The sequence below is a fragment of the Daldinia loculata genome, assembly GCF_022478755.1.
Source record: "Daldinia loculata strain CBS 113971 unplaced genomic scaffold F4817scaffold_68, whole genome shotgun sequence".
Lineage (NCBI taxonomy): Eukaryota > Fungi > Ascomycota > Sordariomycetes > Xylariales > Hypoxylaceae > Daldinia > Daldinia loculata.
The window spans coordinates 150,517-169,574 of record NW_026054922.1 but is presented as its reverse complement, the minus strand read 5'-3'; the positions used below and the strand labels follow the sequence as shown (position 1 = coordinate 169,574).

At 46.8% G+C, this 19,058-nt stretch overlaps 7 protein-coding genes across 7 annotated transcripts; 1 reads left to right on the top strand and 6 right to left on the bottom strand.

The window, feature by feature from the left end:
• Positions 1 to 113: 113 nt before the first annotated feature.
• Positions 114 to 4,099, bottom strand: F4817DRAFT_257078 (glycoside hydrolase family 115 protein). Its single transcript, XM_049299233.1, has 3 exons — positions 3,643 to 4,099; positions 1,746 to 3,489; positions 114 to 1,695 (listed from the first exon to the last, which is right to left on the bottom strand). Exons 1-3 carry the CDS (start codon positions 3,955 to 3,957, stop codon positions 521 to 523), a joined length of 3,234 nt encoding a protein of 1,077 aa, XP_049155122.1. The 5' UTR covers positions 3,958 to 4,099; the 3' UTR covers positions 114 to 520.
• A 2,459-nt stretch (positions 4,100 to 6,558) lies between these two features.
• F4817DRAFT_350135 (thioredoxin-like protein) lies at positions 6,559 to 7,560 on the bottom strand. The gene is made up of 2 exons (XM_049304917.1): positions 7,375 to 7,560; positions 6,559 to 7,301 (listed from the first exon to the last, which is right to left on the bottom strand). The coding sequence occupies exons 1-2, from the start codon at positions 7,417 to 7,419 to the stop codon at positions 6,675 to 6,677; spliced, it is 672 nt and encodes a 223-aa protein (XP_049155121.1). The 5' UTR covers positions 7,420 to 7,560; the 3' UTR covers positions 6,559 to 6,674.
• Positions 7,561 to 8,572: 1,012 nt separating this feature from the next.
• On the bottom strand, positions 8,573 to 10,228 carry F4817DRAFT_257040 (kinase-like protein). The gene is made up of 2 exons (XM_049299232.1): positions 10,000 to 10,228; positions 8,573 to 9,757 (listed from the first exon to the last, which is right to left on the bottom strand). The coding sequence occupies exon 2, from the start codon at positions 9,659 to 9,661 to the stop codon at positions 8,768 to 8,770; it is 894 nt and encodes a 297-aa protein (XP_049155120.1). The 5' UTR covers positions 9,662 to 9,757; positions 10,000 to 10,228; the 3' UTR covers positions 8,573 to 8,767.
• Positions 10,229 to 11,643: 1,415 nt separating this feature from the next.
• On the top strand, positions 11,644 to 13,127 carry F4817DRAFT_319889 (amidase signature enzyme; the record flags this gene model as incomplete). The annotated part of the gene is made up of 4 exons (XM_049301112.1): positions 11,644 to 11,893; positions 11,944 to 12,045; positions 12,105 to 12,901; positions 12,954 to 13,127. The coding sequence occupies 4 exons, from the start codon at positions 11,644 to 11,646 to the stop codon at positions 13,125 to 13,127; spliced, it is 1,323 nt and encodes a 440-aa protein (XP_049155119.1).
• A 122-nt stretch (positions 13,128 to 13,249) lies between these two features.
• F4817DRAFT_256995 (glutathione S-transferase) lies at positions 13,250 to 14,713 on the bottom strand. Its single transcript, XM_049299231.1, has 3 exons — positions 14,591 to 14,713; positions 14,382 to 14,522; positions 13,250 to 14,314 (listed from the first exon to the last, which is right to left on the bottom strand). The coding sequence occupies exons 1-3, from the start codon at positions 14,600 to 14,602 to the stop codon at positions 13,457 to 13,459; spliced, it is 1,011 nt and encodes a 336-aa protein (XP_049155118.1). The 5' UTR covers positions 14,603 to 14,713; the 3' UTR covers positions 13,250 to 13,456.
• Positions 14,714 to 14,955: 242 nt separating this feature from the next.
• On the bottom strand, positions 14,956 to 16,326 carry F4817DRAFT_256862 (uncharacterized protein). The gene has a single exon (XM_049299229.1). The coding sequence runs from the start codon at positions 15,641 to 15,643 to the stop codon at positions 15,278 to 15,280; it is 366 nt and encodes a 121-aa protein (XP_049155117.1). The 5' UTR covers positions 15,644 to 16,326; the 3' UTR covers positions 14,956 to 15,277.
• A 1-nt stretch (position 16,327) lies between these two features.
• F4817DRAFT_256875 (uncharacterized protein) lies at positions 16,328 to 17,804 on the bottom strand. The gene has a single exon (XM_049299230.1). The coding sequence runs from the start codon at positions 17,504 to 17,506 to the stop codon at positions 16,472 to 16,474; it is 1,035 nt and encodes a 344-aa protein (XP_049155116.1). The 5' UTR covers positions 17,507 to 17,804; the 3' UTR covers positions 16,328 to 16,471.
• Between the last annotated feature and the right edge of the window lie 1,254 nt (positions 17,805 to 19,058).

Here is a 19,058-nt window from a genome sequence, read left to right as displayed (position 1 = left end):
GTGGCAGCCCTAACCATAAATTTAGTGGGGCAGAAAAACAGACTTCTGGCAAGGTTCAAGCCTACCTAGGTACCTACATAGCTGGACCTACGCACCCCCGGACTTTTGTTTCAGCAGGCTCTAAGCCAATTAAAACCGGACTTACTGGCATAAAGTCAACATCAAGAAAAAGTATCCACTGACAACTCAGCTGTATTGAAATAGGGAAGGGGATTGCATGATCGAATATAGAACCCTAGTAAAGTTGAGGCTTGCAAAAGTATGAGCTAGGAAGAATTTAGGTAAGCGTTGAGAAATCTAATTTGCAAAAGCTTTTTACCCTACAAGCAAACGAAAAAGTTTCAGCACTATTGTACCCCTTTAAACTCCAGTCATGAGGACATTGTTGCACTGATAAATGAAAGTCTATCGCATAACCTTCATTTACTACTCTAGAACATGGTAGTTGAGGTTTTACGATGATAAGTAGGTAGAAATCGAATTTTCACCATATAACACATATTATGTGTTCACAACTATCCTACCTCTTCGCAGCTCCGCCAAGAAACCCTGGGCTATCTGCAAAGCTCGTTTGATTGTAAATACCTAGCTCGTCTCTCCCGACAAGGAAATTCTCGGGAGGGCCGAGATAACTGGGTCGCACGCCGCCTAGATCAAGCACGATCTTCTGTACGATGACGCTCGGCGCTAGTCCCCAAACCCTGAGCGTGTATGCTCCTTCTTGTGCGACGTTCCAGGTCGTCGTGGTTTTATGACCCGGTGCGAGCCCCCAGATAGCGTCGGCGACGGCGCGTCCCCAACCGGGAGGCATATCCGCTCCGATGCTCTCACCCACGAAGCGGACAACTTGTGGCTCAGCCTGCTCTGCGCCCGCAGGGAAAAGAGACACGGCAAACTCGAGGGGCGTCTTGTCGGAAAGGTAGTTTTGGGTGGGCGAGAGGTATAGCGTTACGTTGGCCTTCGAGATGTTGGTAAATAGATACAAGTCGTATTCGAGAGCCGGGGCCGACTCGGTAGTTTGGGGTGGCGTAGTCTGCGGCCAGAGAGTCACGCCGCCGAGCGTGCGCCCGTAGTTCTTCAGCGTGTGATATTTAATCTCCGAGTCCGTCACTACATCAGGCGGCGTGTAGATACGTTGGTAATTCGGCCCTTCGATGGCTACGTGCTTATCTGACTCGACAAATCCCTGGGTGAAATTTGACGGGACTGTACGTAGGTTAATGGGAAGTTGCACGATCGGTTTACCGTACCAGCTTGAAAAGCCTTCGCGGCCGCAGCCCGCTGAGAAGTTGATGCTGGCCACGGTGTTGTTGACGATTTGCGGTACCTTTTCCCAGTCTATCAAAACGAAGACGCGGGAATCCGTACCGTTATCAGGACCTACTGTCCCCTTGTATTGTGACAGTTGAACCCAAGGAATATCCGTTTCGGCCGACCAGTCGCAGTTCAACGTGCCTCGCGAAAATACATCAAACCACCGCGCAGTAGGCCCGTAAGGGTCTAATGGCGGAAGCACGAGAGTATTGCCCGAGTTACTATGATACTTATCATCACCAGGAATACTAGCATTTAACCCTTCCACGGCGATGCCAACGTTACCTGCTATCGAAGATACAGCAGTCTGGACGTAAGCCATGGCCGGAAGGACATTCCGCATCGGCTGCTGCCAGTAACCGTCATATCCAAAGTGAGTTTCTATAGAATTAGTAAATAATATCTAAGCAATTCGAGGTGGTTCGACTTACGATCCAGCATACGCTTCCACTTCCCATCTAATAGGCTATCCCATCTTGCCGTAAGACTACCGTCGGCATTGAAGCTAGATAGGACTTGGGAAATAAGATCGTTCGCCGCGTTTCGGTGCTGGTTTGCATAAACCATATTCTTTTCTGCACCAATATGTACCTGGTGAACGATTTGGCCACCGAGAATAGGGTGCAGAACCATCTCAAAGAACGCCGGCTGGTGGGCTTCATCCAACTGCTCGTAGATGGCTTGCGCATCGTCAGCCAGGCCTTGCCATTGACCCAATACCGCATCGCCTTCGTTATAATTGACGACCGAATACACGTATGGTTCCACCAATTCGAATTTCCTTCTTGCGGCAAACATGCCGAAGCGTGTCATGATCTCCGTGATAGCTGTAGCATGCTCTGGCCCGAATTCGCGAGCCGCCCAAGCAAGTGTCCAATTGGCCACTCCGTCTACATCCCACTGATTGATGTCATATGCCATGTCTAAGAAGTGACTGAGTGGGATTTCTAAGGGCTTTAGGTCTCCAACGTTGACGATCCATATCCTATCAGCACCGTGGGAATATGCAAGCTGCATCTGCTCTGCAGTCTTTTCCAGTTGGATGGTGTTTATCCATTTGTAATTTCTGGTATCGCCAACGTAATCAAAGTGGTAATATACACCAGCTCCTCCAGATCGCGTCGTCTCGTTGTCGATAGGCACTCTCCGAACATTACCCCAATTGTCATCCGCCCATAGGAGGGTAATATCCTCCGGAATCGTAAGTCCTTGGAGAATATACGACATGACTTCTTTATATAGGCACCATAGCTGAGGTGCCTCGGCGGCTTTAATATCTAGTACGTCTTCGATGATGGCCCGTTGGTTATGAACAAGAGTCTCTAACATCTCGACGATCACTTCGACGCCCAGGCCTTCAATAGCCGTGTCGCCAGACCCCCGCATACCCATAGTCCATAAACTATTACGCGCATAGGGCTTCGCACGTTCCGCTCCGTAAACGAAGTACTCGTCAATCGTTTTGTTATTTAGATTATACGCCCAGGGACCTAGGCCTTTGCTGGTGTAGAACGTGCCGAATTCATTCTGTGCGCGCATCATCGGCTCCGTATGCGAACTTCCGAGCACGATCTCCCACGCGTTAGCTAGTGGCTGATTCGCTGGGTCATCAACCTCGAACATGGTGCCCCAAAGGGCAGGCCATAGGTAGTTCGCCCGTAGTCGAAGGAGGAGCTCAAATACGTTTGAGTAAAAGTCGGCGTTGTAACCAACTCCATAGGGTGTGTCAGGGTAGTTCCATTGGACCCATCCTGATAATCCAGGCTGCTCATCGTTGATGAAAAAGCCACGATACTTGACTGAAGGAGACCCCTGGACTTTATCATCTGGTAGGACGTATATTTCCTTCGAATGCTTGATGGGGACATCGGCCCACCAATACCACGGGCTCACGCCGATCTGCTCGCTAATGTCGTATATGCCGAAGATAGTTCCACGAGGGTCGCTACCTGTTATGACAACTGCCTTTGAGCATCCGGCAACTGGATCTTCGACAATTTTAGTCGTGAATGATTCCCACTTTCCTTCGATATCCGAGACATTCAGCTTCCCAGCACTAACCAATTCGTCAATCGCTTTAGAATGTCCCAGCGTACCAGCAATTATGACGGTGCTTTCAGCCGACGGATCGGCATATTCGGGACCGCGGAAGTATTGCGTATCATTAACCGCATACTAGATCATATATGTCAATAGGTGATTGCTAGGAATATCCCATATCCATCACTACGCAAAGATTTATAAGGCAGAGATATTGAAGTTTAAAAGCTACTAAGCTTTCGACTGATCGCATGTTCCGTGTAATAAGGAGTTCTGAGGTTTACTTACGTGCGTGTAATTCCGCGTGATTGGCCTGTATTCGTATGATGCCGGTTCAGCACCAGATTCCCCGTTGCTTAATGTGAAGTTGGTTCCCGTCACTCGACCAAAGTCCTTGGCGAGATCGCCCGCAGCACGAATGACTCCCCAATATTCGTTGCTTGAAACCAGGATCTGAGGCTGGGAAATCGGCCCGCCAGCTACTTGGAAAGCACCCTCGCTACTAGTAAAGCTGATTATCTGCTGCTGTCCGAGGGCGTTAGTGAAGGGCGCGAACCCAGCCACTACGGACAGCAATTGACATCTCAGGGATTGTAAGCGCATAGCAGCATATAGCTAGTTAGCCCGTCTCTAGAGAGGTCTGCCCTGGGGAACAGGCAACGCTAAGCCAAGGGTATACAAAAGCCCCAAGTACGCCTAGTATCTCACGAGCGCACACAAAGATCACAACCATATAGCGGATCATAGAACAAATATATATAATTCCCAGCTGTTTGGTCTCGGCAGGATTAGAGCGAACTGCCCCGACCCGCAGCTGAACCATCGTGAAGGTGGAACAGACATCTCGGTTCCGCTAAGCTTGTTCGCATAATTTTTACGTAGTAACGCTCATAACGGAGATACTACCCAAGATCGTATTGGTTGATTGCCAAGTACGAAGGTGCCTGAATTGGCTATAGCATAGATAAATAATACTCCGCATTGGTGTTGAGGATCCATGTTTGGAGAGGTAGAGAAGCTCAAAATGGTGGAAATCGGTTGGCGGATAATTTGGAGAAATGTGATGGAAAGTCCTAAGATGGGGGAATTCGCAAATGCGCTAGAGGTTCCCCGCAGAGCGCTAAACTCGCTATAGTTAGAGAGATTAATAGTGTGCGGAGTGCCTTACAGTGGAGTACCTCGTGGAATAAATAGGCGGCAACCGTCCCGTACGGCCGGTATTAGAGCTTTGATACCGTCCTTGCCTTTCACATTTACCCGGGAATATAACCACCCAATCCGATGTCCCGATTTACATTTTAGGTCACCGCTAAAAGAAGTAAATTTCTAAGTAAATAAAATCAATTCTCATAATTCACATGTTTCGTGACGCTTCTAAGTCGGACAGGTCAAGGAGTCTGTAGATATCTCATATTTACTGATATATCAGTACATATCTATATACTGAAAAATGCTGGTCGTGACTCGGAGGCTTTCCATTAATAGGTTTCGGGGAATATATACCAAGATGGAGTACCACCAGCTTCTTGTCTTCGCCAATCTTTCATGTGGTGCTCCGGTCGGGGTTGGGACTCAGACGGCGTACTCGATTGGGTAGATACGGATTGCGGGTTCTGGCCATCTTTCTTAAACCAAGATTGTATATCAAACTTGGTCCCTTGAAATCGCCAGGGTCCCAAAGCTGGGTTAGGTAGAGAGCTAGGGAGGTCTTCGGTCGAGCTCAGAAGAGAGCGGGCTTGATAGAGATGAGAGCTCTTCGGCCACTTCGTGGAGAGAAATTGGCCAGCCACGATAGACCGAGCGCTTCTTGGCACCTCTGCCTCATGGCCAGACTCCCAGACGTGTACCATCTCGGTTTGGTCGAGACTAGGGAGCTCGCCTTTATAGAACCTATAAAACTGACGAAGTACAGCGTCAACCCAGTAACGGCGGCCTATATTATCATAAATAATTAGTATTATATTCTGGATAGCTTATTTCACGGCAAGATGCAAAGTAGATCCTCACCTCGGCCTTGTTGGAGTTGATATCGAGTTACGCCGGACTTCTCCAACTGATCTAACCAGTCCTCAGCCTTGGTATATGTATTAACCTCATTCCTAAAGCTACAGGCATAGCCCTCGAGAAGCTCAAACTCGTCATGATCCCTCTCCGCCATGCGCATAGGCGCCCCTTTTCGGCAAATGGTAATAGTATTGCCACAAGCATCAGCCTGTTTCAGTTCGATGGTGATGTTGTTACCATGGGGAAGTTCGAGAATAACTATCCAGTCGTTACGCTTTTCAAGATAGCCTTCTAAGTCATACGTGATCTCCCGCTCCCGGGCCGCAAGCCAGCATCCCGTTATAGGCTTAGCAAGAAGCCCACGCCAATCTACTTCATGCGAGAGAAATATCGTAGGAACGAATCCAGAGTTGGATGCATGGCGATGGCAGATATCGAGCAACTCTTCAGGTGTGTAGCGGATAAAACTGGAAGAGGCCATGGTAGAGATGGATACGCTGTTATCAGGAGTGAAGTAGGCGAGAGAAGGGTTGGGATAGGTAAGCCTATAACAGTCGATGATCATATCGTCCTAAAGAGTATTGTAATGGGCAGAGTAGTAGATAAAAATCCATTGTACGACCGCTTTTTATAAAGGGGCATTCAACGAGTATGCATCGGGAAGCTCCTGCAAGAGATCGTGAATCAGATGGAAAAGGATAATCTACGACGCGACTATTTACCCAGGCCGTGGATATCTAACAACACTCATGAAAACAGTTAAAATAAACGCTGTTACTCAGGGGGGTAAGGCGAAACTCGCAGGATAATAAGAACGTATCGTCTAGTTGAAGGCGAAGTTGACACACCGTGATACAGGGAACTCGGTGTCTAAGGCGTCAGTGAGCCTTCCTTAACATGGAAAGAATATTTACTAGCTATGCTTAATAACTAAACCCCAGGAGAGTTTTTACAACGACTTACTATTCGGGGTAACCTATATGACTATTTAGGCTTATGACAAAGGTTTTGGTCTTAAGTAAATACCTGGCTGCATCACTCGAGACATCAGCTACCTATGGAGAAAGCTCTTCTATATTACGAAACCCAAATCAGTTCGAAGATTGAGCGTCCCTTCTCACACTCTGGTGTTCGAGGAGATAGCACTCAAGTCATGTTACTATAAAGGTATGTTTGCATCTTTGTTTTTTATTGACTAGTATTAGACACTGAATTCAATTTTCCCATTTGTTAATCAAGCATATTTATCACACCTTTTCAATAAAATCTAGTGTACAAGTATAGTCGGCTGCCCCAACCCTTCAATTATCCGCCAGTCACTGCCTCTCCCTAACTTTTATGAAGACCTCAACTAGGTCCATGGGATCCTGCACGCCGCCAAGGCGATGCACTCCTTGGACGACGAATGCTGGAACACCCTCCCCTCCAAAAATCTCCTTGTTTTTCCTAGCCTCCTCGTCCACCACCTCCGCATCGGCGTCGGAATCCAGCCACACATCTACCTCGGCGCCATCTATGCCGGCCTTTACTGCGACAGCTCTTAAAACCCCGCGTTCCGAGATATCCTGTTCGCGCGCTTGATATGCATCTAAAAGGCCTTCGACAAGAGCATCGCGTATTTCGCCACTTTTAGTGGAGCCTAGCCGGATGAGCCGGTGGGCTTCCCGTGTATCGGGGCCGATCCTACCGCCCCACATGAAATTGATCCCGGCAGCGCGGCCGGCCCGGTTCATGTGTAGCGTAAGCGCCGCGCGCTGCTTAGGTGTTAAATGCGCAAGGCGCGTCTCGGCGAGTTCCGTTTTGTCAACGCTATGCGGCGCCTTGTTGTATTCGAGGTAGTAGGGCGACCATGTTATAGCGAAAGTATCCGATCTGCCGCCGGGGTACGTCTTCTGGTATAGCGAAATGGCGCGGTCGAGGTTGCGCTTACCTATGTAGCACCACTAATCCTTAGTGTCAGTCTAATGCAACATCTCCAGGTACTTTGTCGTCGTGATTTATGTGTGATATACGTACCGCGCAAAGGAAGTCGAAGACGACTTGAACTTCAATTACAGCCATTGGTTATTAAATGTGTATATACAACAGTGAAACTAGGCGATTATTTCTAAGAATAATTGAGTTTGTTGAAATTTTCTGGTTTTGAAGCATCTTGTTTCGGTCTTCGGCTCGTTTAGTTCACCGGCAAGGTATTGAATCCCCAGTTCCTCTCGCTTCATAAGATCACCCAAAATTGTGGGTTTTATTTCTCGGAGTGATATCTTTACCGGAATCAATGCGATGACGTCACAGCAATATGGTGATAATTAAATATAAGAAGTGGCAATTACAAACGTCGAAGTCTTAATCAATTCATATTCTATAAATATTCACTAATAGATTTTACTATGTACATATGGTACCGCCACTCATTAGAATCGTAGGAAACTCACATTTGAAGCTACTAAATTACATCTTGACTACCTACTTAGGTATGTAAAGTTGTCTTATATTAGATTTCGCTCATGTTCCGCTCTAAGCTTACGACAAGACAATCCCCCAATCATGCGCCACTAATAGCAAGCATCATCCGTAAGAGTGATGAAATATGTCAGCAGGTTATTATCTGAAGGATGCAGCACAGGATCAAGCTGCGTATATTCTTTGTTGTTTAACTACTTGCCTCAGTCACGGTGCTTATCGTCGGTGCATTTCCTTTTCAACTTTACAATAAATAGGCTATATACGAATTTACGTGCAGTCCTTTATTTCACTTTCTTTACAGCAACTAAACTTTTACATAATCTAGCTACCTTTTTTTTGACCACTTCCTAACATCATGGTATTCAAGTATCTTTTACTTACCTGTTTCGTCAGCATACTATCGCTTGTTTCATCACGACCTGTCCCAAATTTGATTTCACCTCGCGTAGATGAGGCCCTGAATGACAATACTTTGCCCTCATCAAAATGGCGAGACGATATTAGCCGGTCGATAAGACTGATACAGACGAACCTGGAGCCTCAGCATCTGCAATAACTCCACGTCGGGATCACTTACACCCACCGTACGCCCAAAGATAGCGCGGTATAATAAAATTTCAAAAAACTGTCATCAATGGTTATAGCTACCTAACCATGCCATACGACAGCATTATATCGAGTAAATGTCACTTTATGCGCCAAGAAAGATTCGCTCTAGAAAGAAATGCACACAAGACGGATCTCCGGTGGAGCTACAACGAAATCTTGAGGACCGGGAAAACATATGTTATTAGGGATCACTACAAAAGATATGCCTTTGTTGTTCCCGAGACTATCCCTAATTATCAGCCGTTTCCTCAATCATTGGGCAGTATCTATAGGGCGCGGTATTGCGAAAACCAGCGTCGGCACCCACATGCTGAAACCACTTTATCCGCCGTAGTCATTATTCATAAAAGGTCTCCATAGGTCGCGAACGACGCGTAGGTACTGTGCGTCTCATCATGGTCGTGCCGGGGACTGGGCGAAAGATTTGAACTGGGTTTATGGGCTGCGTCCAGTTTGAGCGACAGTAGTTGTTACAGCGGTGTTGGCTGAAGAACGAGCTGATACCATCGGGTCCAAGATCAGTCACGCCATAGTCGCGGTTTCGCGACAAGATGACGGGGTCAGAGAGGACAACCTCGTGCTGGTAGATGCCGCCCTGGAGATCGCACAAGACGAACTGGCCGCCTGTGACGTGGTAGCTGAAGTGACTGAGGGCCTGCATGACCTCTCCCCACGCCTCCGAGTCGTCGCTCCATCCGGTGTTGCTGTTGAACTTTTGATAGTTTTGGATGAAGGGTTCGCATAGGACACGTTGCCCCGCCCAGTCTGCCCTGGCATCCTGCGTGAACGTCCATACAGCGGGTACGTTGATCTTGACGGATTTGTTGACTACGTGAAGTTCATTGAACTTATTGACAATCTCCAGAGCCTTGTTGACAGCTTTGATGTCAAGAGTGAAGTAGTCTGCTTCGAAGACGGCGCCGGTCTTGAACCACTTGGCGACGCATGCCTGACCGTTGCGAGAGCCCGAAGTGTAGCTTCCCTTAGCTACCCACCGGAACGCGCCCTGAGCAAAGGGGTTGTCGAGCTCATGGCCTGGAAATCTGGCGTTGTTGGAGTTGTTGTATCTGCCGCTATCAAACTCACCAGTCAATGGAGTATCGACATGGTGTCCGTGAACGCAACCCGCGCATCGCGATACGCCAGCACCCTTGGAGAACTGGTTGGCTGAATAGGACGACCGAGGAAGATTGCGGTCGCAGGAAGCACACTTACGCATAGTTGAATCCATCTTTGCAGATGTGAAGATCGAAGTGTTGTTGTGGCTGCTGTACGTGTAGTTTGTTGTTGGGTTTGGTATTGTGTTTGAAAAGGTTTAGAAATTTACCTGGAAATGACATGTCAAATTTATACATGAGGCAAACACCAGGAAGGTCCATGTAACTTCTCCTCTAGTACCTTAGGTACCTACCTAACTTACCTACACGTGTGTTAGTGCCCGTGCATCGTGTTGTCAACCGTTACCAAGGTACGTATGGGACTTAGACCTTGCTAAGAAGGAGAGGGGTAACGGGAACAAATTTTTAGGTGTTTGAGGTAGCTTAGTAGAAAGTAATAATAACAATATACCTTCATCATAGAGTTTCATTTTTTCTTCTAAGTATAGGTACCTAGGTACCTGAGGGCGGCAGACTGCAGGTATCATGATGAGTCGTTGTACAAGAGAGAAAGGAAGTTGTCGAGTTCGGTCATGTCTGGTGGTGCATGTAGTTGGTCAAGGCGCCGCCGTTTGTATATTCTATATTGCTCTCGAACTTAGCAGAAGGCCTTTTCCTGGAAACTTAGAGTAGAATATTTTTCTCCCGCTTTATGGTTTACGGACCTCTACCTCGTGGACCTCAGCGAGTTCCACGAGTTAGGTCAAGTCAGATATATTAAATTTCGAGGCTTACCTAGCCGTATTGTCGATTTGGCCTATGTACCCTTATAAAACTACACTTAGCTATATCAGCCACCTAATATATTTCACCTAAAACCTTTACCAATAACCAATAATATTGCCTTAAGAGAATTTATATAAAATACCAAATAAATTTTTTTTACCCTTGGCTCGGATAGATATCCCTAAAAAAGGATCTACCTAGGCTAAATCAGGTTAGGTATAAGTTAGGTCAAGCTATCATCTGACTTGTGGAACTCGCTGCTCGTGGTTAAAATGTCTAGAGTAGTGGTTTCTAGAGGATGATGATATTATGAGGATCGATTCGTACGAGTGTTTGATTAAGACATAAAATATACCCCGTTGTTTTATACTGTCAATTTTGGCAATGATATAATTTTAACTCTCCCCCTAAGCATCATATCACGTTTCAGTCATTGTCCCCCTTTTCGCCTTTGCCAGGAATTGTGTACTAAACGGGTCCTCAATCCCCCTCCTTCATCCGGAAGACGAGGTCTGGGTTTGAGACGAAGCATCGATCGGGCACGATACTTGTATTATTGACCTTTTACTATCGGCATGGAGCCTAATCATCATCGTTAATCACTACTCACAATCAAAATTACATCTCATCACGATTAAATACCTTCCGTCTTCGATCATTAGTGGATCCAAGCATATGGCACGAAGCTGTTAGAGTTACGAGGGAGGCTTAATCACTCTCGGGTTATCCTCATATGTTGCTATCGTAATCCTATTTGATGAAAGAAATGCAAATCGTGGTACATATTTTATATATCATACACCTGTAAAGGGGCTGAATAACATCTGAGAGTAATCGCTTGAGCTAATACTAGAATACGCCAAAAGAACGTCAATAAACTCTTGAAGTGTATTATTTAGATTACTAGGCCTTACTCGAACTTTGCCTGCGAGTCGTGATACCTCATATGCATGAGTTTTAAAGCTTCTCGTATAATACATAATAGCGGACGACGTCGAATCTTCACTGTACCTAATATATCTTCACTACTTCTTAGATATCTGGTCGGGAATATTTTTATATGCGTCCCCGGATAGATCCGGTCCTATCTGGCTATAAGTGGGGGACTACCCCGACCTAGTGATGCCGTGAACTCCGATTCCGGGTGGGCGGAGAAGCCAACACTTGTCTTAGATAATATACCAAGTTTCATAGCAATCATGAATCCATTAGTCTAATATGCATAAACCTGCGACAAGAAACAGAAGCTACAGAGAAGAATCGCCGTAATTTCAATAGCTAGAAAGCCCCTGAAGACATCGCGATTCCCAAAAACTTTGATACAGAGATAATGGGGCCCTATCAGTTTACGGCAACCCAAGCGCTTGCGAAATTCAAAGACGGTTCAGTAACAGTGGAAGAATATGCTCGATCGCTACTAGAACGAATCGAAAAGAGAGACGATGCTGTCAAGGCCTGGGCATATATCAACCCGGAATATGTAATCCAGCAGGCAAAGTGGCTTGATTCTCTCCCCCCTGAACGTCAGGGGCCTTTGCATGGTGTCGCTGTTGCGGTAAAAGATATCATGTATACGAGACGTCGCTCTACTCTTCCTCACTACTGACATGCGGTCACTAATTCCTTGTAGACATGCCGACGCAACATAACTCCCCGATCTACGAAGGAGATGGGCCAAATGTCGATGCGGCGGCTGTCGCAACGCTGCGCCAAGCCGGCGCCTTAATACTAGGTGAGATTTTGATGGGTTTCTAAAGAGTAATGTGCTCGAGTATTAATTGGTTAATATAGGCAAGACTACCACAACAGAGTTTGCATCCACCGCAACTGGGCCAAAAACACGGAACCCGCACGACGCAACGCGGACCCCAGGCGGATCATCCTCTGGGTCTGCGGCAGCAGTGGCTGATTTCCAAGCGCCTATCGCACTAGGTTCTCAGACAGGCGGAAGCACAATTCGTCCGGGCTCATTCAACGGAATCTTTGCGTTTAAACCGACGTGGAACGCCGTCAGTCGCGAGGGTGTGAAAATATACTCGCTCAACCTCGACACAGTTGGCTTCTTTGCGCGGAGCGTGGAAGATCTCCAGCTACTAGCCGATGTCTTCGCGCTTGAAGACGATACGCCTACACAAGACGACTTCTCAATCAAGGGGTCCAAATTCGCGCTTTTGAAAACAACGGTATGGCCCCAGGCGGGACCCGGCACAGTCGCGGCGTTAGAAGCCGGCGCAAAGCTACTGCGAGATCATGGAGCAGAGGTCGAGGAGATCGAGCTGCCAACAGAATTCGACAGGATGTCTGAGTGGCACGGCGTTATACTTGACGCTGATGCGAGAGCAACATTCTTGCCGGAGTATCGGATTGCTAAAGAGAAGTTAGCGTCTCTCCTGGTTGACCATGTTGAGAATAACAATAAGATATCGCGGGCCACTCAGCTTGAAGCTTTCGACGGAGTAGCCGCACTAAGGCCTAGAATTGATGCGATAGCCGGAAGATATGCTGCTATTCTTACACCGAGCGTGGTCGATGAGGCGCCTGTGGGCATAGAGTTTACTGGAAACCCGGCGTTTAATAAGATATGGACGGTAAGTCATTGTTTCTAAGTGATAAGTTGACCATTGCTCACTTTCTTTTTAGGCTCTTCATGTGCCGGTAGTGAACATTCCTGGTTTTAAAGGCGGGAACGGAATGCCGATTGGTCTGTCGTTGGTTGCGCCGAGATACCATGATAGACGTCTACTTGCGGTTTCTAAAACTGTTGGGAATATTTTCCAAGCTGAAGGGGGTTTTCAGGCTCAGAACCTCGGATAGCTACAATTTATCACCTATGCGAGATGAAATCCTACTATCTTAACTAGTTGTACATAGCCGTTGAATTACTGGCAGGCTTTTGAATACTTGGGTATACACATAGATAGCACCTTTATTAAAATATCCAATGGTGAGAAGTATTGGGGTTCACGAGCCCCAGTATACGGGATGAAAATCACCTAAGATGCGCTTGAACTTGAATTTTCGTTGAGAAGTGAAACAAAAAAAATTGACGTGAATATTATTCAGGCCTATGGCCCAATTATGGACCTTTTAATCCGAGCCTCAATATTCCACAGCTATTGGTTTAGCTCAAATGCATGGTATGATCACCATATCTTCTCATTCTCAGCCAAGGGTTCGACGGGCACTGCCGGACCCCGAGGAATAATGATAGGGCCCTCGATCTTAGCGACCCTTGCCCTCGCGGTCGCGTATCCTTGAGCATACAAGTTAATCCACGGGGCGCTAGTCTTATGAAAGGCACCACCGGTCACTTTGCTGCCCTCGTCCCAGTAAAGCCGGCGTAGCCACTTGTTCAGGTGCGGGTAGTCGTGGCGGATACTCTTGAGGTTACATAGGAACACAGTGTAATACGCGGCGTCGAATCGTACTATCGTTGGGTACAGGCGCACATCGGCTTCGGTGAGCTGGTCCCCGAGTAGGAAGGGCTTGCCGTGGCCGGCCAAGATGCCCTCAAGACGGTCGAGCGACTTGAATAAGGGGTACACATTCTCCTCGTAGGATTCCTGCTTGGTGGCGAATCCGCTCTTGTACACGCCGTTGTTGACCGTGTTGTAGACCCATTCGTTGATCTCATCGATCTCCTTGCGCAAGTGTTCCGGGTAAAGACCGCCTCCAGGCTTGTTAACCTCCCGGAATTCCTCGGGGATGAAAGCGTCAAACGCAGAGTATAACATGCGGATGATCTCGCTAGACTCGTTGTTGACGATGGTTTCGGTCTTCTTGTCCCATAGGACTGGCACGGTAAACCTGCCGTTGAAGTTGGGGTCTACTTTGAAGTACAGTTCTCGTAGATATGTAAAGCCGTATAAAGGGTCTTTCGACAGACTACCATTCAAGCCGTCGAACCACCAACCCTTGTCGCCCATGGATGAGCTGAGGTAATATAGGTCAATGATATCTTCAAGGCGCTTTAAAGAGCGCAGGATGTTGGTGCGATGCGCCTTGTAGTTTAGGAGTTACGTTAGCAATCGTTGTATTGATATAAACTTAGACGTCAACTTCACATACCCACGGACAGCCGCCAGCAATATATAACGCATAGCGACCTTTCTCAGCAGGGAATTTTGAGTTGGGGTCTGCGGAGATGAAATCGCGGAATGTGCTATCAGGTCTGGTAAAGCGACCATCCTTTTGGTATTCGATTTGGTTCTTATTTTTATGGTCAGCTTCACGTACTGCAATCGGGGTTGATATGGGAAAAGGTAACGGAAGCTTACAGGTTGAGACATGCTTCTGAAATGTCAATGATGAATGATATAAACTTCTAAATAAATTATCTTGAAAGATGACTACTTTCTGAAACAATACCGAACTCGTGGGTATATAGCCTGTTAAATAGAAGAATAGGAGAATAGGAGACTCAAGTCTTCACTTTGATATGTAGGTTAGGTACTTGTAACTTGGTACCTCGCTCACCATGCGGAGCGGCGGTTGAAACCCCGACTACTCGGCTTAAGTGTGGTGTAAGTAAAGGATGACGCACTTGTATGTACTACTATTACGCCATCTTATTGCAGCTTTGCACTTTTTACCTATGCGCGTAGTTTGGTTAGAACTTAGGTTTCGTCTCTTACGATTGGAGCAAATCTCGGATTTATCATGCGTCGTTCGTCCGTTAGTATCATGACAAATCTTGCTGGACCGGATTGTTGAAATGATTCCAAAGCTTCAATTATAAGCTATTAAAGTGTTAGGTAATAAAATAGGCCTGCTTACCGCATCAGCGCATTGGTATTTACTAATACGAACCACGATATAAGTCTTCGTCTTTCTTGTTAGGTATTTAAAGGCACGCTTTACTTGGTAAGTAATCACACATCCACTATACGTGGTGACATTGATTTATTTTATTTTCATTATGGAATCGTATGTGGCGTCTATGCCATTACAAGATGGACCAATATTCACAGCTTCGACTCTTTCTTGCGAGCCCCCTCTTCCCCGCTAGTAGGAATATAGTCGCTTGTCTCGGCCTTGAGACTGACCGGGTCGCCTAGCTGACTTGGATTGGCATCAGGTCCTTGGAGCTTCTTCACTGCTTTCTCTCTCAGGGTCTCTCTATCTCTGTTCCCGTTACCCTTGCCATTTTTGCTGCTCTGTTTGGAATCACGAGAGGGTGACTCTGAAGCATTAGTAGCACCCTCTTCCTGCTTAGTTGGCATAGTATCACTTTGCTCTGCCTTGATGCTGATGGGGTCACCGAGTTGGCTTGGGTTGGCGTTGGGGCCTTGTAACTTTTTGGTTGCTTTCTCTCGTAGCGTCTCAGGCATATTGCGTTGCGTATTATTCAAGTAGAAATATGTTTTACACAGCCTTGGGTCAAATTAATTTCCCCTATTCTGGCAGCTATGTGTTTGGAATAATGAAATATTCTTGTGAATATAGAACAGATGAGACTCCGATAAGCAGATGAACCAAGTAATGATAATATTGATAAAGGAAAGAACATTAGATATTATCTAGGTCAGTAAGCCATCATACACCTTGCTTGTCTTGTTCTTACAGCTCATGATTCGTGCTCGCATATATATCGAAGTCGATGACCTCACCACGCCCCCAATTTACCTCGTACCAGCTGCAGATAGGCATTTGGGAAGCGCAAACTTTTAGCGTCTTTAGTGCCTAGCACTCCCTAGAACTATGAAAGTTTAGAGTAAACAGCGTTGGAGAATAGGCACTTACACGCTAAGATCTAGTAGTAGTAAATGTCATCACTTGCTACAGGTATCCGCGAATAGTATCACTCGTTAGGTACCTACATATGGTAACAAATCTGTTTCAATCAAGTATGACCTGATCACCTGTCCCTAATTTTAAGATTCATTAGCAATCAGAGGATGAAACGAGATACCTTATTATTAAGACACTAGCATATCACTAGTTCTACCTCTGTTATCATACCTACACGTCAAATCTCGTTGCCGGGAATGTTATTGTGTAAGTTAATCAAGTTAGCACTCATGACAATCTCGAAGCATTCACTACATCCTCAAAAGGAGATCTCGACTAGGAGAGAACACGATAGTGAAGAAATAACTTAACGTGTCAATGGGTATATACAACAGCATCATAAGGATATATACAGTTTCGTGGCGGCATCAACTGCCTAGATAACGTCTTCGACCCTTGGGTCTGACTCTTGTGGGGTCTGGTAGGGGCTTTTGCACCCGCCCAATTTCTGGACTCCTCCGTCGCGATCTTGCTAGACCTGGACTTCTATCGCGAACATCTCTACGAAGTGGGCTATGCTTAGATGATACTGTCTTTACAGCCTCACTACTTATGTATGAATCCGAGTGAAATTCGGTTCGGGGGGTTGGCGTCTCTAATTCGTTCTTATCGTCCCCCTGGACGTCACGTCCTAGAGATACTGGCTTGTTCTCATCCGCGATATCCTCCTCCACCTCCTCCTCTGGTTGAGATTCCAGGGACTCTAGATCCGACATATCGGACACATAAGTAATTGGAGTATCAGGCTCGTCTGACTGTGATGTTTCCTCGTCGTCGAAACCGCGAGACAGCGTTCCGGATAGCACCATCGCATCCGTCTCGGGTTCCGAGAAGGATAATGTTCGCGCTGGGGTTGACACCGCAGAATCGTCCGAACACATCGTAAGAGACCGGGGAGAAGGAGGAAGATGGCTAGCCGGAATACAAGAACTAGTATCGATAGCGAGGGGTTCGTGCGTCATGACAGGGACATCGTCCTCCAGATCGTCGAAGAATGGTTTCGATGTTGGATCGTCGGTGGATTGATGCCAGGGATGATCATCTGGAAGATAAGACGCGAAGTATCTTACAAGGGAGTCCAGCGACTTGGTGCGGAAAAGCTGCAGAGCGTATTGCCACTGTTGAGTACCGATGAGGCTCGGGTTAGCGATGATCTCGACAGAGGCGGACTCTAGGCTCTGGTTCAGCTCGTTCAGCCGGAGCTGCTTGCGGTCAGCTAGCATACAGTGGAACTCATCGACTGTGCTTGCGGTATTGGAAATCTCGTAAACATCATGGTGGAAGGCCTCGGGATCCTGAATAGAGAAGGCGATTGTGTTGTATCGATCATGAAGTCCGGTGAAGAGTTCGTCCCTCTTCATCCCAAACTTCCAGGCAGGCCATGACCATCCGGGATCGTCCATCCTCTGGCGGAGCGTGCGTTATCTCGTCAACCTCAGAGTCCCAATAGGGAAATGGGTATCAGGAGTCGGATTTTAATTCGACCGGGTAGATGTTGTGCTGTGGGCGGTATTCTAGGTGGTATAAGGAGTCGGTTTCGGTGGTATTAGGGCGGTTACTGATGCGTTAGAAAAGAAATGGTAATAGTTGGTACAAGTACAATATTATTGAATTGGGTCACGATACAAAGGCTGCTAGAAGTGAACGAAGCCATTTAAACACAAGATGTAGAATCCATTTCGAAGAGAAGAAAATTAAATGTTGTCTTGTTTGACGTTTTGGGAGTGTTTTACACCAAAGGAACGATTTCTAGCAGTGTCGAGGCTTTGTTGTGGTGTAGAAATATTCACTGCTGCGTGCCTTTGGTTAATTCACTATGTCTTTGTTGAAATCGTAGCTGCTGGGCGACGATGAGAAGGACAAAGTGGGAACTCGCTTGGTACCATATCTCCAAATTAGGTGCCTTAATTGCCTCAGGCATCAAGCTGAAGTGCCAATTGTGTGCCGTTGGGGGCCACAAGGACACCGCGTCCGGACAACATTGGCCACATTGCCGTGATGAAAAGCCAATCAGAAGAAGTTCAGGTTTTACTCTATTTACACTTGGCCAATCAACAATTATATACAGATAGCCAAGTGGAGTATCTTACCTCACGGACCCACACATGTGCTACACGGACCACACCATCTTCCTTCTTTTCCGATCCTTTTTTCTACCAGCTATCTCTTTCCACTTTAGTCTCTTCAATAAAGCACGCAACACGCAAAATAACCAAGCAACATTGCAAAAATGTAACGGCAGTAAGAAGCGAAAGGCTCCGACGCTTCCAACACGAGGTGTCGAGATCGATCCTGTATATCATACTCGCAACCGTTTCTATAAGACTCTTTCAAAATAGATTTCGAGGCTATCGTTCATTCTCTATATTCCTTGAATTGAAGCAGATGCACCGCTCAAACGATAGCGGTATGAAATCTCGAAAGCGATGAGCACACTCGGCAAAAAGGTCTGTATTGGGACTGACTGGCCAAGTACAGAGCGGTACTTCCAGTTTGAAGCAGGCTACGTCCGTTAGTCGGCGGTGGGATGATGGCTCAGCTTACCCAGCCGCCCAGCCACTATGGTGTCATTTAGAACGTTTAAGAATTGGGCTCTCCGTTCTCGCCGCCTTCTGTGCCTATTGTCGAATCACTTGACAGATCTAAGCCACCCGCACCCCTCAATCCCCTAACCGGCTAAATGAGACAGTGCGATTCCATCATGACTCCTATAGTCACTTGGAACTGTTCACGCAGCGGGCCGCGACCGTTACCTCCACTGTACCTCATACGGTGTCACAGTCAAGACCATGTCGAACACTCAGCCCTAGAAATCCGTAACATACAAGAAGTTTATTTCTCCCCGGGTACCTCTGCTCTTATATGAGTTGGTAAGCTACCTACCTAATCTGATATGGCCCCCACTGTCTCGATGCTATTTGCCTTGTTATATAAGGCGGACGTCTTACCGCGAAC

Excerpts from the sequence above, each read along its gene's own strand:
- F4817DRAFT_256995 (XM_049299231.1), bottom strand. Across the intron at positions 14,315-14,381 it reads TTGCTGGCGGCTGTCCGTGG|GCGCATCGCACCAACATCCT; the intron begins GTATGTGAAGTT and ends CTAAACTACAAG.
- F4817DRAFT_256862 (XM_049299229.1), bottom strand. The coding sequence starts at position 15,643 with ATGCCTGAGACGCTACGAGAGAAAGCAACCAAAAAGTTACAAGGCCCC.
- F4817DRAFT_350135 (XM_049304917.1), bottom strand. The coding sequence starts at position 7,419 with ATGGCTGTAATTGAAGTTCAAGTCGTCTTCGACTTCCTTTGCGCG. Across the intron at positions 7,302-7,374 it reads TCTTCGACTTCCTTTGCGCG|TGGTGCTACATAGGTAAGCG; the intron begins GTACGTATATCA and ends ACTAAGGATTAG.
- F4817DRAFT_257078 (XM_049299233.1), bottom strand. The coding sequence starts at position 3,957 with ATGCGCTTACAATCCCTGAGATGTCAATTGCTGTCCGTAGTGGCTGGG. Across the intron at positions 3,490-3,642 it reads TCACGCGGAATTACACGCAC|TATGCGGTTAATGATACGCA; the intron begins GTAAGTAAACCT and ends TATATGATCTAG. Across the intron at positions 1,696-1,745 it reads GTGGAAGCGTATGCTGGATC|AAACTCACTTTGGATATGAC; the intron begins GTAAGTCGAACC and ends CTAATTCTATAG.
- F4817DRAFT_257040 (XM_049299232.1), bottom strand. The coding sequence starts at position 9,661 with ATGGATTCAACTATGCGTAAGTGTGCTTCCTGCGACCGCAATCTTCCT.
- F4817DRAFT_256875 (XM_049299230.1), bottom strand. The coding sequence starts at position 17,506 with ATGGACGATCCCGGATGGTCATGGCCTGCCTGGAAGTTTGGGATGAAG.